Source organism: Pongo pygmaeus, chromosome 6, assembly GCF_028885625.2.
Source record: "Pongo pygmaeus isolate AG05252 chromosome 6, NHGRI_mPonPyg2-v2.0_pri, whole genome shotgun sequence".
Taxonomy (NCBI): domain Eukaryota; kingdom Metazoa; phylum Chordata; class Mammalia; order Primates; family Hominidae; genus Pongo; species Pongo pygmaeus.
Window position 1 is genome coordinate 110,222,261 of NC_072379.2, and position 20,861 is coordinate 110,243,121.

A 20,861-nucleotide genomic window follows, 5' to 3' on the forward strand; every position below is an offset into this window, starting at 1 on the left:
TATTGACTGGGGAAGTGATGAGTGTCCATGAAATCTTTGCAATTTATGTTTAGAGATTGCAGTAAAGACAGGCATAAGAAATTATAAAAGTATTAATTTGGGGAACTAATAAATGCCCATAAAATCTTCACAATCCACTTTCTTCTGCCATGGCTTCAGCCAGTCCCTCCGTTTGGGGTCCCTGACTTCCCGCAACAAGAATTGATCAAGCAGAAGAAAGATTTAGGGAGCTTGAAGACAGGCTAGTTGAAAATACAGCCAAAGGAGACCAAAGAAAAAAGAAAAACCAATGAAACATGCCTACAAGATCTAGAAAATAGCTTCAAAAGGGCAAATCTAAGAGTTGTTGTTCTTAAAGAGGAGGTAGAGAAGGGAATACAGGTAGAAAGCTTATTCAAAGGGATAATAACAGAGCCCAAACCTAGATAAAGATAACAACATCCGAGTACAAGAAGGTAATAGAACACCAAGCAGATTTAACCCAAAGAAGACTACCTCAAGGAATTTAATAATCAAACTCCCAAAGGTCAAGGATAAAGAACAAATCCTAAAAGGCTACGCATGGTGGCTCACATCTCTAATCCCAGCACTTTGGGAGGCCAACACCGGCATATCACTTGAGGTCAGGAGTTCGAGACCAGCCTGGCCAATATGGTGAAACCCTGTGTCTACTAAAGCAAAAAAAAAAAATTAGCCAGGTGTGGTGGTGGGCACCTGTAATCCCAGCTACTTGGGAGGCTAAGGCAAGGAGAATCACTTAAACCCAGGAAGTGGAGGTTGCAGTGAGCCAAGATCATGCCACTGCTCTCCAGCCTGGGTTACAGAGCAAGACTCTATCTCAAAACAAAACAAACACACACACACACACACACACACACACACACACAAAGGCAAGAGAAAAGAAACAAATAACATACAATGGAGCTCCAATACATCTGGCAGCAGACTTTTCAGTGGAAACCTTGCAGGCCAGGAGAGAGTGGCATGACATATTTAAAGAGCTGAAGGAAAAAAACTTTTAACCTAGAATAATATATTCAGTGAAAATATCCTTCAAACATGAAGGAGAAATAAAGACTTTTCTACACAAACAAAAGCTAACGGATTTCAGCAATATCAGACCTGTCCTACAAGACAAGATGAAATGCTAAAGAGAATATTTTAATAAGAAAGAAAGGAACATTAATGAGCAATAAATAATCACCTGAAAATACAAAACTCACTGGTAACATTAAGTACAGACACAATAAAAAATTTTATAAAACTGTAACTGTGGTGTATAAACTACTCTTATCCTAAGTAGTTGAAGACTAAGCAATGAGCCAATCAAAAATAATAACTATAACAATTTTTCAAGACATAGTAAGTACAATAAGATATAAATAGAAACAGCAAAAAGTTAATAAGTGGGGAAACAATGTTAAGTCATAGAGCTTTCATTAGTTTTCTTTTTGTTTGTTTTTGCAAATAGTATTAAGTTGTTATCAGGTTAAACATAATGGGTTATAAAATATTATTAGCAAGCCTCATAGTAACCTCAAGCCAAAAAGCATACAATGGATACACAAAAAATAAACAGCAGGAAATCATATCACCAGAGAAAATCACCTTCACCAGAATACAAATAACACAAGGGCAGGAGTAACTCTTTACTTATCAATAATAACATTGTATGTAATGGACTAAACTTTCCAATAGAAAAATATAGAGTGGCTGAATGGATGAAAAAACAAGACTCATCGATCTGTTGCCTACAATAAACACAACTCACCTACAAAGACACACATAGCCTAAAAATAAAGAAATGGAAAAAGATATTCTGTGACAATGAAAACCAAAAAAGAACAGGAGTTGCTATACTCATATCAGGCAAACGATATTTCAAGACAAAACCTAGAAGAGACAAAGAAGGTCACTATATAATGATAAAGGGGTCGATTCAGCAAGAGGACATAACAATTTTAAATATATATGCACCCAACAGTGGAGCACCCAGATTCATAAAGGAAATATTATTACCACTAAAGAGAGAGATAGGCCCCAAGGCAATAATAGCTGGAGACTTTTACACCCCACTTTCAGCAGAAAGACAGATCTTCCAGACAAAAGTCAACAAAGAAACATCAGATTAATAGATATTTACAGACCATTCCATCCACGAGCTGCAGATACACGTTCATTTCCTCAGCACATGGATCATTCTCAAAGATAGATCATATGTTAGGTCATAAAACAAATATTAAAACATTCAAAAAATTGAAATAATATCAAGCATCTTCTCTCACCACAATGGAATAAAACTAGAAATCAATAAGAAGAATTTTGAAAACTATACAAATACATGGAAATTAGACAATATGCTCCTGAATGATGAGCAGGTCAATGAAGAAATTAAGAAGAAAATTGAAAAGTTTCTTGAAACAAATGATAAAGGAAATATGACATACCAAAACCCATGGGACACAGCAAAAGCAGTACTAAGAGGGAAGTTTATTTAGGTTGGTGCAAATGTAATTGTGGTTTTTGCCATTAAAAGTAATTAAAAGTAATGGCAAAACCACAATTATGTTTGCACCAACCTAATAACTATAAGTGCCTAAATCATAAAACAGGAAAACTTCAAATAAGCAATCTAAGGATGCCTCTTAAAGAACTAGAAAAGCAAAAGCAAGCCAAATCCAAAATTAGTAGAAGAAAATTAGTAGAAGAAAAGAAATAATAAAGATCAGAGCAGAGATAAATAAAATTGAAATGAAAAAAATACAAAAGACCAATGAAGTAAAAAGTAGGTTTTTTGAAAAGATTAACAAAATTGACAAACCTTTAACCAAACTAAGAAAAAAAGAGACAAAAATCCAAATAAATAAAATCAGGAATGGAAAAGGAGACATTAAAACTGATACTACAGAAATTCAAAGGCCCATTAGTGGCTACTATGAGCAACCAGATGCCAACGAACTGGAAAATCTAGACGAAATGAACAAATTCCCAGATACATACAACCTACCAAGACTGAACCAGGAAGCAATCCAAAACCTGAACAGACCAATAACAAGCAACAAGATTGAAGCCATAATAAAAAGTCTCCCAGTAAAGAAAAGACTGAGACCTGACAGCTATACTACTGAATTCTACCAAACTTTTAAATAAGAACTAATGCCAATCCTACTCAAACTATTCTATAAAATAGAGGAGGAGAGAAGACTTCCAACCTCATTCTACAGGGCCAGTATTACCCTGATACCAAAAGTAGACAAAGACACATTTAAAAAAATAAATAAATAAATAAGTATAAGCCAATATCTCTGATGAATATTGATGAAAAAATTCTCAATAAATTCCTTGACCAAGTGGAATTTATTCCAGGGGTGCAAGGATGGTTCAACATGTGCAAATCAGCCAGTGTGATGCATCATATCAACAGAATGAAGGACAAAAACCACAAGATCCTTTCAATTCATTTTGAGAAAGCATCTGATAACATTCAAAATCCCTTTATGATAAAAACCCTCAAACAACTGGGGATAGAAGGAACATGTCTCATCATAATAAAAGCCATATATGACAGACCCACAGCAAGCATCACACTGAATAAGGAAAAACTGAAAGCCTCTCCTCTAAGATCTGGAACATGACAAAGATACCCTCTATCAACAGTGTTATTCAAGGTATAATGGAAGTCCTAGCTAGACCAATCAAAGAGAAAACGTAAAGGACATTCAAGTTGGAAAGGAGGAAGTCAAATTATCCTTGTTTACAGATGATATTATATTTGGAAAAACCTAAAGACCCCACAAGAAAACTACTAGAAATGATCAACAAATTCAGTGAAATTTCAGGATATAAAATCAACATACAAAAATCAGTAGCATTTCTATATGCCAACAGTGAACAATGGGAAAAACAAATTTAAAAAGTAGTCCCATTTACGATAACCACACATAAAATTAAATACCTGGGAATGAATTTAACCAAAGAAGTGAAAAATCTCTATAATGAAAATGACAAAACACCTATTGAAGAAATTGAAGAGGACACCAAAAAAATGGAGAAACATTCCATGTGCATGGATTTGAAGAATCAATTTTGTTAAAAGGCCCATACTACCCAAAGAATTACAGATTCAATGCAATACCTGTCAAAATATCAATGGTATTCTTCGCAGAAATAGAAAAAACAATCCTAAAATTTATATGGAACCACAAAAGACCCAGGTTAGCCAAAGCTCTCCTGAGCAAAAGGAACAAAATTGGAGGAATCACATAACCTGACTTCAAATTATACTACAGAGCTATAGTAACCAAAACAGCATGGTACTGGCATAAAAACAGACACAGAGACCAATGGAACAAAATAGAGAATCTAGAAAAAAATCCACACATCTACAGTGAACTCGTTTTTGACAAAGGTGCCAAGAACATACACTGAGGAAAAGACAGTCTCTTCAATAAATAGCACTGGGAAAACTGGATATTTAAATACAGAAGAATGAAATTTGACCCCTATCTCTCACCATATACAAAAATCAAATTGAAATGGATTAAAGACTTAAATTGAAGACCTCAAACTATGAAACTACTACAGGAAGACACTGGGGAAAATCTTCAGGACATTGGGTTGTGTAAAAATTTCTTGAGCAATACTCCACAAGAATAGGCAACCAAAGCAAACATGGGCAAAAGGGATCAAATCAAGTTAAAAAGCTCCTGCACATCAAAGGAAATCAACAGAGTGAAGAGACAACCCATACAATGGGAGAAAATATTTGCAAACTACCCATTTGACAAGGGATTAGTACCCAGAATATATAAGGACCTCAAACAACTCTATAGGACAAAAAAATTCTAATAATTCAATCAAAATATGGACCAAAGATGTGAATAGACATTTTTCTTTATTTTTCATTTTTTTACTTTTTTATTTTTATTTTATTATACTTCAAGTTCTAGGATACATGTGCACAACGTGCAGCTTAGTTACATATGTATACATGTGCCATGTTGGTGTGCTGCACCCATTAACTCGTCATTTACATTAGGTATATCTCCTAATGCTATCCCTCCCCACTCCCCCAACCCCACGACAGGCCCCCGTGTGTGGTGTTCCCCTTCCTATATCCAAGTGTTCTCATTGTTCAGTTCCCACCTATGAGTGAGAATATGCAGTGTTTGGTTTTCTGTCCTTGCAATAGTTTGCTCAGAATGATAGTTTCCAGCTTCATCCATGTCCCTACAAAGGACATGAACTCATCATTTTTTATGGCTGTGTAGTATTCCATGGTGTATATGTGCCACATTTTCTTAATCCAGTCTATCATTGATGGACATTTGGGTTGGTTCCAAGTCTTTGCTATTGTGAATAGTGCCACAATAAACATACGTGTGCATGTGTCTTTGTAGCAGCATGATTTATAATCCTTTGGGTATATACCCAGTAATGGGATGGCTGGGTCAAATGGTATTTCTAGTTCTAGATCCTTGAGGAATCGCCACACTGACTTCCACAATGATTGAACTAGTTTACAGTCCCACCAACAGTGTAAAAGTGTTCCCATTTCTCCACATCCTCTCCAGCACCTGTTGTTTCCTGACTTTTTAATGATCGCCATTCTAACTGGTGTGAGATGGTATCTCATTGTGGTTTTGATTTTCATTTCTTTCATGGCCAGTGATGATGAGCATTTTTTCATGTGTCTATTGGCTGAATAAATGTGAATAGACATTTTTCAAAAGAAGACATACAAATAGCAAACAGGCATATGAAAAGGTGCTCAACATAATTAATCATCAGAGAAATGCAGATCAAAACTACAATGAGATATAATATCATCCCAGTCATAATAGCTTACATCCAAAAGACAGGCAATAAGAAATGCTGATGAGGATATGGAGAAATAGGAATCCTCATACACTGTTTCTAGGAATGTAAATTAGTGCAACCACTGTGGAGAACAATTTGGAAGTTCCTCAAAAAACTAAAACTTGAGCTACTGTGTGATTCAGCAATCCCACTGCTGGGTATATACCAAAAAGAAAGAAAAGCAATATATCAAAGAGATCGCTGCACTCCTATGTTGGTTGCAGTACTGTTTACAATAGCTAAGATTTGGAAGCAACTTAAGTGTTCATCAGCAAGTAATGGATAAAGAAAATGTGGTACATATAAACAATGGAATACTATTCAGCCATAAAAAAGAATGCAATCCAGTCATTTGCAACAATATGGATGGAAGTGGGGATCATTATGTGAAATGAAATAAGCTAGGCACTGAAAGACAAACATCAATGTTCTCACTTATGTGTAGAATCTAAAAATCAAAATAATTGATCTCATGGAGATAGGGAGTAGAAGGATGGTTACCAGAGGCTGGGAAGTGTAGTGGGAGGGTTGGGGGAGGTGGGGATGGTTAATGGGTACCAAAAACATTAGTTAGAAAGAATGAATAAGGCTGGGTGTAGTGGCTCACACCTATAATCCCAGCACTTTTGGAGGCCAAGGTGGGCAGATCACTTGAGGCCAGGAGTTCAAGAGCAGCCTGGCCAGCATGGCAAAACCCTGTCTCTACTAAAAATACAAAAATTAGCCAGGGTGGTGGTGCACAACTGTAATCCCAGGTACTCAGGAGGCTGAGGCATGAGAATCACTTGAACCCAGGAGGTGGAGGCTGCAGTGAGCTGAGATTGCATCACTCATTGTATTCCAGCCTGGTGACAGAGGGAGACTCTGTCTCAAAAAAAAAAAAAAAAAAGAAAAAAGAAAGAAAAAGAAAAAGAATAAGACCTACTATTTGATAGCACAACAGAGTGACTCTTAAGTCAATAATAACAAACTTAATTGTATATTTTAAAGTAACTTAAAAAGTATAATTAGAGTGTAGCTCAAAGGATAACTACTTGATGGGATGGATACAAAAAGTTTATAGGAATAAATAAAGCAAATTTTGAACTAACAAAAAAAAGACAGGAAAAGCTAGAATAAAAAAGAGAAGCATCAAAGATCAAGCTCCATAGACATGCCCTACTCAGATTTTCACAGGTGGGTGATCTGCCTCTGTCTTTTATATACAAGATGATTGATAATGATGTTAACCAATTACAACTTTGCCTTTCTTATTTGATACATTGAGAGGCAGGGTTCCTCTCTTCTTTTATAAGGTTATAATAAAGTAGAAAACAGAAAAATAAGTGGGGGCAAAACTTAAAAGCTAGTGAATATCTCATCTTTGTCATTTCTTTTCTTTATCACAACATATGTAGATTATCTCTTGGTAATGGAAATACATAAGCCTTGCTAAATGACTATCCTAGTAATAGTTGACCAAATCCTTAGATCCATGAATGAAGGAAACAGTTATGTAGGAGACTCGGGCCTGCCTCACATTTTGTCCAGGGATTTCCTGGTACTCTACAGTGGGGGAAAAAAAACGGGCGGGATTGGTTTTGATTGACTTTTTATTGATAATCCTGAGATATCTGAAAGAATTCCTTAAATTATCTAATGAATTAGCCAGATAACAATTACAAACCAGCAATTTATAGTAACTAGTAATGGGAGAAACAATTCAAAATAAAACCACACATAGTAAAAATTTGTTGAAATAAAAAGCAACCCAAGATTCATATCTTCATATCTTGTTAATAACTATAAAAACTAAAAACACTGAGAGAGTAGATTTAGCTGGAATAATAAACACAAAATAATGAAGCAATGGCTAAGCCTGCACATGATCAAAATATATTATTGACTACAGTTAACAAATTCTATTTTCATTCATCTGAGAATGTCTTTATTTCCCACTGATTTCTGAAGCAATATACTTTCACCAGAAATAGAATTGACAGTTCTTTTCTTTCAGTACTTGAAAATGTTTTGTTATTAATACTTCCTTTTGGCCTCCAGATGAGAAATCTGCTCTCACTCAAATTGGTGTACCCCTCTGTAAGTTATGTGCTGTTTCTCTCTGGATGCTTTCAATACTTTTTTTATTTGTCTTTACTATTCAAAAGTTTAATTGAAATGCCTTGGCATGGATTTCTCCTATTTGGGGTTCACTCCATCTCTTAGATCTATAGGTTTATATCTTTTGCCAAATTTAGGACATATTAACAAATTATTTCTTCAAATACTTTTTCAGTCTCATTCTTTCTCCTGTACTTCTGAAACTCCAATAATGCAAATGCTAGCTCTTTTGTTATTGTCCCACAGGTTCCTCAGTCTGTTCAATTTTTTGTTCCAGTCTATTTTCTCTATTGTTCAGGTTGGGTAAATTATTATTATCATTATTATTATTGTAGAGACAGGGTCTCCCTATGTTGCTCACGCTGGTATAAAACTCCTGGGCTCCAGGGATTCTCCTGCCTGAGCTTCCCAAAGTGCTGGGATTACAGACATGAGCCACCACACCAAGTCAGGTTGGGTAAATTCTATTGATGTGTCCTGAAGTTCATCAATTCTATCTTTAGTCATCTTGACTCTACTATTGAACCCATCCAGCAAATTTTTTATTTTGTTACTTTATTTTTTAGTTCTATAATTTCTATTTGGTTCTTTTTTGTTAACTTATTTATTTGCTGAGATATTTTATTTTTTATTTGTGTCAAGAGAATTTGTAATTGCTGGTTAAAGCATTTTTATAATAACTGTTTTAAAATCCATATTAGATCATTCCAACATCTGATTCATCTTGATTTTGGCGTCTGTTGATTTTCTTTTCTCATTCAAATTGTGATCTTCCTGGTTCTTGGTATGAGGAATGATGTTCAATTATATTCTGGATATTTTGGATATTATAGTATAAGACTCTGGATTCTATTTAATCTTTTTTAATCAGGTAGTCCTCCTGTTGGGGTGTAGCAAGAAGGCAGGTGATTTTGTATGTTTGGTCTCCCAGTGGGCCCACCAATACCATCCAGACAAACGTGGAGTACTTATTCATCTTGTCTTGATGTCTATGGCGGGGGGGATGGTGGGGGGGGGGCGGGTATTCATTTTCTAGTGCTGCCATAACAAAATGCTACAGATTGGATGGCTTAAAAAACAGAAATTTGGCAACGTGCGGTGGCTCACGCCTGTAATCCCAGCACTTTGGGAGGCTGAGGTGGGTGGATCACAAGTTCAGGAGTTTGAGACCAGCCTGGCCAACATAGGGAAACCCCATCTCTACTAAGAATACAAAAATTAGCCCGGCATGATGGTGTATGCCTGTAGTCCCAGCTACTCGGGAGGCTGGGGCAGGAGAATTGCTTGAACCCGGGAGGCAGAGGTTGTGGTGAGCCAAGATTGCGCCACTGCACTCCAGCCTGGGCAACAGGGTGAGACTCTGTCTCAAAAACAAACAAACAAACAAACAAAAAACAGAAATTTATTTTCTCACAGTTCTGGAGGTTGGAAGTCCAAGATCAAGGTGTTCACAGGGTTGGCTTCCTCTGAGGCCTCTCTCCTTGGCTTACAGATGGCCACCCACTCACCATATCCTCACATAGTTGCCCCTCTGGGTACACATGCCACTGGTGTCTCTATGTGTGTCCTAATCTCCTCTTCTTATTAGGACCCCAGTCAGATTGGATTAAGGGCCACCCTAATAACCTCATTTTAATTTAATATTTCTTTTAGGAACTATCTCTAAATACATTCACATTCTGAGGTACTGGGGATTAGAGCTTCAACGTATGACTTTAGGATGGGAAACACAATTCAGCCCATAACATGTGAGTTGGAAGTTCAGCTACCCCTTGCCCTGTTGACACCTTCCCAGTCAAAATGAGATATTCGCTCACACCTCTAAGTTCAGGTGCCACTAGAAAGGTGGAAGCAGGCGACTGATTCACACCATTTTATTACAGCAGGATTGGGGTGGAAATCAGGTTCTCAACTCTCTGCTGGGCCTCCCTGATGCCAGAGGAGGAGAGGGAGACAAGCAAAGTGCCAACTATCCCTGCCTCTACCGCTTTGTTCTGTCTCATTGATGCCAGGTGAAAGTGAAGACTCAGCAACCCACTGGGCCCTGCCTACATGAAGGTGTGGGGGTAAGTGGAGTACTGACCAGACTTGAGTCACACGACCCAGTTCAGTTGTTGATGCTTGATGGGAGTGGAGTCTCAGCCTCCTGTTTGTTACCACTGACATTAGACTGAAGCATAACTGTGATGAGCCCTGCATCCCGCCGTCTCTTTGAGTCTCACTGTGGGTACAATCTCAGCTCATTACTGCACTCTGCCAGCACAAGGTGAGGGATAGAAAACTAGATCCCTGCTCAGCCAGGCAAAGCCACCCTCAGGAGGATCACAGTGCTGCTGCCCGCCTCCAGTGAGTGGGGTAAAAAATCAGCCTCCTGTCCTATTCTACTCAAACTTTGAGAAAGGGAGGGTGCAGTTTTTGCACTGGTATTTGCCTGGAGTAGGGCAGGTATCGCCAAAAAGTTCTGGCTAGGGGGAACGAACAGGCTCATCTTGGGGCATTTTGTGTATGTTTGTTAGTGGCTCCAAGTTGAAAAATTCTGCAGGACCCTGTCTAGAATATATGAGAGGCAATAAGGAAATCCAGGGAACTCAGTGCCATGTCATTCCTTGGGTCCCCAGGTTCCTAAGTAGTTCACCTTCTTCTTTTCAGTGTTAGAGTCTTCCTATGCTTGTGTGTTGACTTATGGCCAGGGTTTTTTTAGTTGTAAGAAAGAGGGTCTGGGAGGAATGAGGCTACTTCCACTTGCCCAGAACCAGAAGTCCTCCTTATAAACACTTTAATAGAAGAAATGCAAAGAAGATAGGGATTTTTGTGGAATATTCCAACATAAAATCAGCAACTGATCTAAAACCTGAATTATCAAAAGGAATATCAATTTCTGAAACCAGGGCAAGCTGACAAAATAAAATAAAGAAATAAATGAGCTATATAAAGGTATGTGTGCTGTAATACTCAACTTTAAGATGCTTTTGGATGAGCTCAATTCAACTAACATCAAAACAAAAGGAAAGACATTTTTCTACATTTGGAATATTTGTCACAAAACAAAGACCAAGACTGTCAGATAGGGCAATTCATGTTTTGTGTGTTTTAAATTTTTGTTTTAAGAATAACTTTTAAATATTTGTAATAGCTTTCAATTTTTTAATTGATTTTATTTGGTGTTAGTGATACTTTTTTAGTTTTTTCTAGCATCAGGTATAGATCATTTTTACATGTTATTAAAATACATAATCTCATCAAATGCAGTTAATATTGTATTTTTATTTTTATAGAAAACCTCTGAAACTTTTAGCATAATTCTGTCATCAAAAATGACACACCACTTTATTATTGTGGTCACTTATCAAAATTTGAGAACACAGGCTCGGCACAGTGGGTCACATCTGTCATCCCAGCACTTTGGTAGACAGAGGTGGGTAGATCACCTGACGTCAGGAGTTCGAGACCAGCCTGGCCAACATGGTGAAACCCCCGTGTCTACTAAAAATACAAAAATTAGCCGGGCGTGGTGGTGCGTGTCTGTAATCCCAGCTACTCAGGAGGCTGAGGCTGGAGAATCACTTGAACCTGGGAGGTGGAGGTTGTAGTGAAGCAAGATTGTGCCACTGCGCTCCAGCCTGGGCAACAGAGCGAGACTCTGTCTTAAAAAAAATAATAAAAGCATGTAAATATCACAAAAAAAATAGGATGAATTCTGTTTTGAGAATTCCCAGGAATTTGTATTTTTTTTAACCTGAATCCTGAAGATATTTGTCAGGGATTTAGAAACACTATAAAAGGCAAATATTGTCCCAATTACCTTAACAAAGACTTTTTCTTTTTCAGTGATCAAGACTTAATCAAAATTGTTTTTATCTCTCCAGTTTATATGTCCAGACTTACTTGGTTATTACAGGCACAGTGATGCAGTGAAATCATGACCTGTACCTAAACAGCCTGAAAATATTCAGCCTATAAAAGAAAAGACTTAGGTGAGAATTTAATAGCTGTCTTCATAAACTTCGAGAGCTCTCCTGAACAAGAGAGATTGCATTTGTTCTGTATGACCCAAGAGGAAAGAATTAGGATAAATGAGATGAAGTTACAGGAAAGAAAATTTTAACTTACTATATTTATCCACTTTCTAGCAACTAGAGAATTATGAAATGAGAACAGATTCCCTCAAGCAATAGTGATTTCTTGTCACGGTAAAAGGCTGGACGACCATTTATAGGGGATATTACCAAAAAGACTCAGAGTTTGTGATTTTTTTTTTTTTTTTGGTGTGTATCATCTCATTTTGTTCTCCAAGTGAGACACATAGAAAATGTATTTAAATGGCTATGTATGAATGAAAATAGTAAAGTTCAGAGGGTGTATTAGTTAGGATTCTTTGTAAATTATAAAGCAATTTGAGCTAGCCTGAGCAAAAACAAAATACAGTATAAGAATAAATGGTATTTCACAGAACCTAAGGCCAGTATAATGCAGCTGGCTCCAGGGTGGGACTGAGGCCATAACTCTCTATCCCTGTATCTTCACCCTGTTTCTCTCTGAACAACTGCTTTGTTCTCTATTTCTGCAGATGTATTTTCCATGCTTCCCAACCACATGATGGGTAGGAGGTATTTATGCCACAGATCCCCAATTTACATCTCTATCATTCAAGGGACCAGTCCAGAATGATTGGGTGCCTAAATTATTCTGGACTTTACGCAGCCAATTAATCACATTATTCTCCCTTCTGAATGCTAAACCAATTAAGAAATAGCCACAGTAAAACTGGATGGGATAATGTGGCTTAAACTTGAAGCCAAAATGTACTTTTCTGCAAATTTCCTTTGAATTGAATTCAGCCAGTCCAGGCAGATATCCAGATTGCATCTCAGGAGATGGCCTGACCTGGCGGCCTGACCTGACGAGCTTATCAGATGGGAAAGACATCCAGGAGGTGAGCACATTCCACTTGCACATATGCAAAAGGAGAATAAAGGATCTGGTCAGACATGTGCAATGACCCTTTACTGAAACTTACTAATTAAGTAAGTCACTCCACCAACTCCCTCAGAGTGGAGTTGCTGAAAAATGGAGAGAAGGGCAGAAACTTTCCTCATAACATTTTCAAAGATATTTTATACGATGGACTAAGGTAGGAATGTGCAGACGGGAAGAGAATAGCCTTCCCGCAATTACCAATTCTTATTTCTGGAGATAGGGAAGCTAACTGGCCCACTTTGAACCAGTTATTCATCTAGGTCCAATCAATTATGGTTTTAAGAGAGTCTCTCGATGCATAAACAGCATGGCCAGGGGACAACCATTACAGATAGGACAGGCAATTTTTGGTAAAAGATGGCTAAACAGATACATGAATAAGTACACTCAGAACGCATACACTTCTTCCTTTACATTATAAAGTTATTCTTGACTCATGATATCCAGCTACCTCACGTTCAAATGCAAATACACACAAGTACACACACACTCATTCACACATGCTCTGCAATGGAGGACTACCCAAGTAATGAGCGGATAATCCATTACATTCGGAAGTGATGTTGCCTTGAGGTCACTGCTCTTCCTGTGTAAAATTTCTGGATGAGGTCCATTTCCTCCCCGAATCCAGTTTTAATTTGGTTCTCATTTTCTTAAAATTTAGAGAGTAAATTACAAACTTAACCACTCTCAATATATCTAATATACAACACTTGGGGAAATGGCCATATAGAGAAATAGCAATGGAAAGAAAGCTCCACATAGTGGTCACTGGTCTGTGATTTATTCTGCTGGACAGTGGCAGTTTGAAAAGCTTGAAAGAACAGGTGACTTATTTGTGCATAATTTTGACTCACCCCTTTGGCGAGTTTCTTGACCCTGTAGTGAACTTTCAGTTCGTGTTATTTCTTCTTCAGATTGTGTCTGAAAATTTCCTGAGAATTGACTCTTCTGGTATGAGTCAACTATGGGTCCCTTTCACCAGATTTAGTATTTTTCACTGACATTTTCATTCTTATAAAACCTTTCTGGCTGGCTGTCACATCCATTTTGGACTCCATTTGCTAAAATCCAGCACCACAAATCTTGTTAGGTCATGCTCTAAATTGAATAGCCAGGACTTGTTCACTCTACACAGGCCTATGTTCTGTTTTGTTTGTTTTTGAAGTAAGTCCGAAGGTTTCGCCATCCATATGGCTTTTTAATACATGAATTAAAAACTATAAAATTAGCTGGGCATGGTAGCAGGGGCCTGTAATCCCAGCCACTCAGGAGGCTGAGGCAGGAGAATCCTTTGAACCTGGGAGGCGGAGGTTGCAGTGAGCCAAGATCGCACCATTGCACTCCAGCCTGGGTGACAAGGAAAGATTCTGTCTCAAACAAACAAACAAACAAACAAACAAAAACTATACCCTGGCCGGGTGCAGTGGCTCATGCCTGTAATCCGAGTACTTTAGGAGGCCAAGGTGGGAGGATCTCTTGAGCCCAGGAGTTCAAGACCATCTGGGCAACATAGCAAGACCCCATCTCTAAAACAACAACAACAGCAACAAAAACTATGGCCTGATATGAGGTAGCTAGAATAACAGAACTCCTTCCTTTCTTATCAGCTATGGAAATATTGTCCCTATTTTCCTATTTTAGCTAGTGAGAAGGACTTTGGAAGGATGGGGGTGGGAGGTAGAAGTATGGTCGTCTTTCTCCACTCTTCTGCTTCTTCCAGGATATTCTCTTTCCTGTTTCCAGGATCTTGCTTTTTCTTGGTCCAGACATTTATTTATCTTAACTACAAAAAGGAGAGTCAACTCAGAACTTGACTACTGCAATTCACATTTCCTTGATTTATTTCTTCATTGGTACCTCAGCAATTGATTGATTAATTGATTGAGACAGTCTTGCTGTGCTCACTGGGGTACAGTGGCGTGATCTTGGCTCACTGCAACCTCTACCTCCCCAGGTTCAAGCAATTCTCCCTTCCCCAGCCTCTCGAGTAGCTGGAATTACAGGTGCCTGCCACCATGCCCAGCTAATTTTTGTATTTTTAAGAGAGACGGGCTTTCGCCGTGTTGGCTAGGTTGGTCTTGAACTCCTGACCTCAAGTGATCCGCCCACCTTGGCCTCCCAAAGTGCTGGGATTACAGGCGTGAGCCACTGCACCCAGCCAGCAATCTATTTAGAAGCTCAGATTTTCTCTCTGTGCTTCCAGTCAAGCAAATCTAAGTTGGTTTTTTTCTTCTGCACCTTATACTGACAGCTACAAAAAATAGATATATACTAATATTTTCTACCAAGGCCCCCCATGGCTTGGTGGAAAATGATCTGAGATGTAAGAGACAATGAGCAGGTTTTCCTAGTTACTTCAATATTGCAGAAAGATTGTAAGTTTCTATCCTAAGATTGGGGTGGTAGGTGGGAGTGTGAGACTCCTCCCAATCTGACACCTGCCTTAACTTCACTCATTTTATATTTTCTGATTAAGAATCTGTTACTCCGAACCCTATCACAGGTATCACTTTGTATATTAAATAAGATTCTCTGTTGCCCTAAGCTGTATGCAACAGAAACTGTATCAAGCCAGCCTAAGCAAGAAAAGAATTTAAGAATTCAGAAGGGCAGTCAGGCCTAAGAAAGAGATAGAAAAGATACCAGATCTTTCTTCATCTCTCATCTTCTTCTCTCTGCATGTTTGCTTTCTTTATTTATTTTCTCTGAAGTTAGGCTTTCTCTGTTTCTCTGTCCACATACCAGGTAAGATCATGGTCACTCAGCAGCTTCCAACTTCATATGTCTTTTCTTTGAGAAACCAAGGATAGTATGCTAAAACCATTATTAGTTTTTTTTCAGGTATGTCCAGGGAGAAAATCTAGTTGACCAGTTTGTTCTTATAGTGAATCTTCATCAGTGGTGTGTGTTCAATATCAAAACATCTTTCTAATTATAAAGAATCTTCAGTTAGGTGAGCAGATATTTCATCTCCCCACCTTTTGGTTCCTAAAACAAAGACATGTGACCCAAGTCCCACCAATATGATGTTTTTGCCTGGAACTTTATCAAGTGATACACACAATTTGGAATTTTTCTATGGCTGTGGCACCAATGGCAGTGGCTTCTGCTTCTGGTGGCAGTAGTGGTTTCCAGCATCTGATGATACAGTGGTGACTGCTCGGTAAAGACAGCAGTCATGTCCTAACCAGGTTCTTTCTGCAGCATAATTTTAAATGTCCTGAGTTATGGCCTCCCTTAATTATTGCTCATTTTTTTCCAAGCCCAATCTTCAGTTCTTCTCATTGATTCTGTGAGCATTCCTAAACTCTTCTAATAATTGTTTCTTTTCCTCAAATATACCAGAATGATTTTATGTTTTTTACAACTAAGGACTTGCCTATATTCCAATCAGCTAAACCAGTGGGTAGGGGCCTTGTAGAGCAAACCTGATTGTCAGAGGTCTACCCCTGTGAATAGGAAGAACAGTTCCCAGAGAAGACAGAATCAGTGGACATCCCAATAAGTGTCTTTTTGCATTGATATTGGAAAAGTTGTCCAAGACCATAGAAGAGCTGAATATCAGAACTTTAAGAAGAATCTGCACATCTCACTACTCAATATAGGATTTATTCCTTTGTCCCAAGGATTAATTTTAACTCATGAATTAATAATGGACGGGGAGACCTAAGGTTATTATAGAAAGGCCAACATAAGCCCTTCACAATCTCAATGATTTGCTATTTCACCAAACTTAAAAACCAATTTCAAAAAAGAAAAGGCTGAATTCAATTAAACAACCTGGTTCTTTCAAAATAACTGGTTACCTAATTAAACCTTACTATTGCCTTAAACTTTGTAAACATATCTTAAACACTACTATGCTAAGATGGGGCAGAGGAATGAATTACTGATAAAATTCATAGTTAATTGAAAATGATATCAAAAACATTTTAATACTTTCCACCACATAATAAAATAAAAACTGTGTGATTTGAGTTTTTATCTCCTTTTATGGGCCTGTTTAATTTCTGTAAAGGAGCTTTGAAATTAAGCAAAATAGAAGGGGAAATAGTAATTTGGATAATCAGTCCCAAATAAATAAGAATTGCTAATTGCATTTCTTGTACACAACTAACAGTAAATTCAAAAACTGAAAGTAAATTGGACGTGATGCTCAGAGAGTATCCTTGAGCATGAGTAACTAAAATTAACCAGAATTTTAAATAAACTGAAGACTCCTAGACTTCTGAAGACATGAATGAGGCTATTAGAACTCTCTTTCTCCTACTCATCCATTAGCAATGTCAGGAACAGTTCATGAAAGATTAATGTTTAAATGCTTAAGAATATACATTTGAATACCTTGAAAACACCAAGCAATGCTTTGTAAATTAATTGATAAGTCATTTTATACTTGTGATGTAGACTTGGACTTTTTTGTAGTAACAAGCCAGACAACATCTATACTTCTGAGAGATAATATGTGAAAGAATTGTAGAAGAAATGAGAAAGATGATTAGTAATCATGTATTTCTTCTTGAGACAGCAATTCTCTAGTAAGTGGAAATTCAGGCAAGCATCAGTGATGAGAAATAGATACATTTTACTTTTTACTTCATGGTTGAGAAGTGCCTGTAATTCACCTTTCAAATAAGAGGCAACATGTATAGCATAATCCCACAGTATTATGAAATTTTGGAGGTGAAAGGGACCTTGATGTATTGGTAAGCTATTGCTCTGTTAACAAGCCATTCCCAAAACTCAGTGGTTTAAAACATTTATTATTGTTCAAGCATCTACAGATTAGCTAAGATTGAACATTTATTATTGTTCAAGCATCTACAGATTGGCTGAGCTCATCTGGGGTGATTCTGTTCCATGTGTTTCTCATTCTCCATAAACCACAAACAAAATAATAATAATAATAGTATTTTTTTAAGTTCTCACTTGTTGAAGGCTTATTATGTGCTAAAAGCACTTTAAAATGTTATCTCCTTTACTTCTCACAAAAACATCATGAGGTAGGTACTACTAATATCCTAATTTCACAGATGAGGAGACAAAGAAAGAATTTCCCCAAGCTCAAGATCTAATGTATGGTGAACCTGGAGCACACAAATGCAGGTCTACCTGACACTAAACTTTATGTTCTTAACCATTCTGTTATATTCTGTTTCATGAAATTTACTATTCCATTTTCAGAGTTATAACCGCTAAGAAGTTACTCTTATATTCAGTGAAATGATTTTCTCTATAACTTTTAATCACTGATCTTAATTTGGCCTTTGAGTACATGCAGGATAAAGATAATAATCATAAATTAAATGATATAGTAAAAGTGCCTGACAAACAGAATGTGTTCAACAAAAATTAATCTAAGTCAGCCCCACAATAGGCATAACAGTCATTGATAAAGTGTTCAACCGGGCAGGGCCAGAATTATTTGCAGTTTTACCCAGTTGGCACTTATCCAATTATACAGAAAACTATACAACCTACGATAAATACAATGTTTAAGTCCAGATATACTGTGTCTATAACATTTCCTTTATCTATCAGCCTAGTAATCTTGTCAAAAAGGAAATGAGCCCTAGATTGAATAAGCAACAGACAATTAGAATTTAGAGGGGAGAGAGGAGGTAAGGGAACATTAAATAATGCTTTTTAAAATTAATCAGCATATATTTTATTAATAAGCTAGCAGGCAAAACCTAGTAAATGTTGACTTTCTTTCTATTTGGAAAAAATTTAATTTGTTCAAAGGTAAACTTTTGTTTATATTATAGGTTTACCTAAGCTGACGAGAGAACTGAGTACATAATAACTATTGAGGATAATAAACTTGTTAAAAGATGATTTTCAAAACGGCAAAATATAAATATTAAATGAGCATATGTGAAAATTTTTATTCAACTCATTAATTAATGAAAGACCCTGTAAGATATTACAAGCTATTCAAAAAAGAATAGAAACAGTCATATGTAGGCAAGCAGGAATGTTTAAGTAAATGTGCTAATATGTGCAAAATAATAGATCCTATAGGTACTAAATTGTAATGTTTGGAATCATCTTTTCTACAGAGAGGAAATCAATTGTACTCTATGATAAAATTCATTAGCACGTCTATGGAAAAGAATAATTTGCATTTTACTGTCAGTCAATTTTTTACAACTTCCTGAGTTGTAAAATAGCTCAGTCAAGGGCAGTCCAAAGCACAGGTTCCAGCAGAATCAGATAACCTTACCTTGGAGAGTAAGCCAGACAGTGTCAGACATTCCAGAACACCCAGAATTGTGCCCATTCAAAATTCTTCACAATTCTTCCTGACAAAGTTTCTAGAAGAACATCAAGGAGAAAAACGGGGGGAAGTGCTGATTACATGAAAATGTACAATGGTTGAAACATTTTACAATTTTTTACAAACACATTATTTGACACTCTTTGAGAAAAAAGATAATCCCGGAAAATCATGAAATTATTTTTTTAATTTTTTTGTCACATCCTTCAAATAAACTGTTAATCGTGATATACAAGGTCAGATGGAAACTGAAAAAAGGAAAAATTAATGTTTTTTAATATACCCTCCCATTTGTCTGCCAAAATTGTATTTAAAAGTAGTGTTATATAATTAATGATATTTTATATTTTCAGATGATTGCTAACAAGCCAAAGAAAAAAATTTCCCTGATCGTATTTAGAATTTAAAAAATCATTGATTGAATGAACTAGTAATATTTTATTTAGCATTTCCTTGTATTTAGAGTGGTAAGAATTTCTATGTCAGCTCTGTCCTCTGCACTGACAAATCAGAAGGTCCTGAATCCTCTTTACTCTGTTATGAGATCATAAAAAAGAAATTAAAAGTCCATTGCTCTCCACTGAAAATCCTAGAATTGAGAATCAAGGAATAACCTTCTCTTCCAACCACAGTCCCTGTGTGACTAAAGATCAGTGTAATTTTAAAATGTGGCAACTTGTAATTAAAATGTCATATAGAATTTTTAAAAATCTTTTATTGAGATTCAAAAATAGACAAAGAAAATATAATAATGGCTAATAAGCACATAGAAAGATGTTCAACATCACTGGTTATTAGGGAAATGCAAATCAAAATCACAATAAGACACTAGTTTACATCCATCAAAATCGCTATTGTTTCTTAAAAATTGAACACACTAGGCATTAGTGAGTGTCTTCCTTCATTTTGTGCTGCTCTAATAAAATACCACAGACTGGATAATTTATAAAGAACAGAAATTTATTTTCTCACAGTTCTGGAGGCTGAGCAGTTCATGATCAAGGCACTGGCAAGTTAGGAACTGGTCTCTCTGCTTCCAAGATAGTGCCTGGAATTTTGAGTTCTCTAGAGAGGAGAAACGTGGTTTCCTCAACTGACAAATAGGCAGGAGAGAGAGAGAACCCACTCCTGCAGGCCTGTTTTATAGCAGCATTAATCCATTCATAAGGGTGGAGCCTCATCACTTAAACACCTCCCATCACGCCCTATCTCCCAACACTGTTGCCTTGGAGATTAAGTTTCAACATGAGTTTTGGAGTGGACAAAAACATTTAAACCATAGCAATAAGGATGTAGAAAAATTAGAACCATCACATATTGCTGGTAAGAGTGTAAAATGGTGCAGCCACTATGGAAAACAGTATGGCAGCTCCTCAAAAAGTTAAACATAGAATTACCACATGATCTAGCATTCTACTTCTAGGTATATACCTAAAATAATTAAAAGTAGGGGCTCAAACAGATGCTTGTACAGCAATATTCATAGCAGCATTATTCACTTATAGAATTTAAGACACTCTACCCCAAAATACTTATTTAAGCTGAAAGAATTTGAGAAAACAGCAGAATAAGGAAGGTCACCCTCACTTTACTCCACCCTTCTTTCCTGAAGCAGGTCATAAAACTTAGGCAGGATTTTCTG

The 20,861-nt window shown here is 36.9% G+C and overlaps 1 protein-coding gene across 2 annotated transcripts in view; it reads right to left on the bottom strand.

Moving 5' to 3' along the window:
• IMMP2L (inner mitochondrial membrane peptidase subunit 2) overlaps window positions 1-20,286 on the bottom strand; it is a 945,432-nt gene extending 925,146 nt beyond the window's left edge. Inside the window, exons 1-2 of one of the 2 annotated variants that reach the window (XM_063667730.1) lie at window positions 20,192-20,286; window positions 19,166-19,256 (exon numbers count right to left, since the gene is read on the bottom strand). In XM_063667730.1, coding sequence (XP_063523800.1) covers window positions 19,166-19,196 — 31 coding nt within the window. In that variant the 5' untranslated portion in view covers window positions 19,197-19,256; window positions 20,192-20,286. Of the gene's footprint in view, window positions 1-19,165; window positions 19,257-20,191 lie in introns of those variants that run through there. The other variant, XM_063667728.1, reaches the window with a different exon arrangement.
• Between the last annotated feature and the right edge of the window lie 575 nt (window positions 20,287-20,861).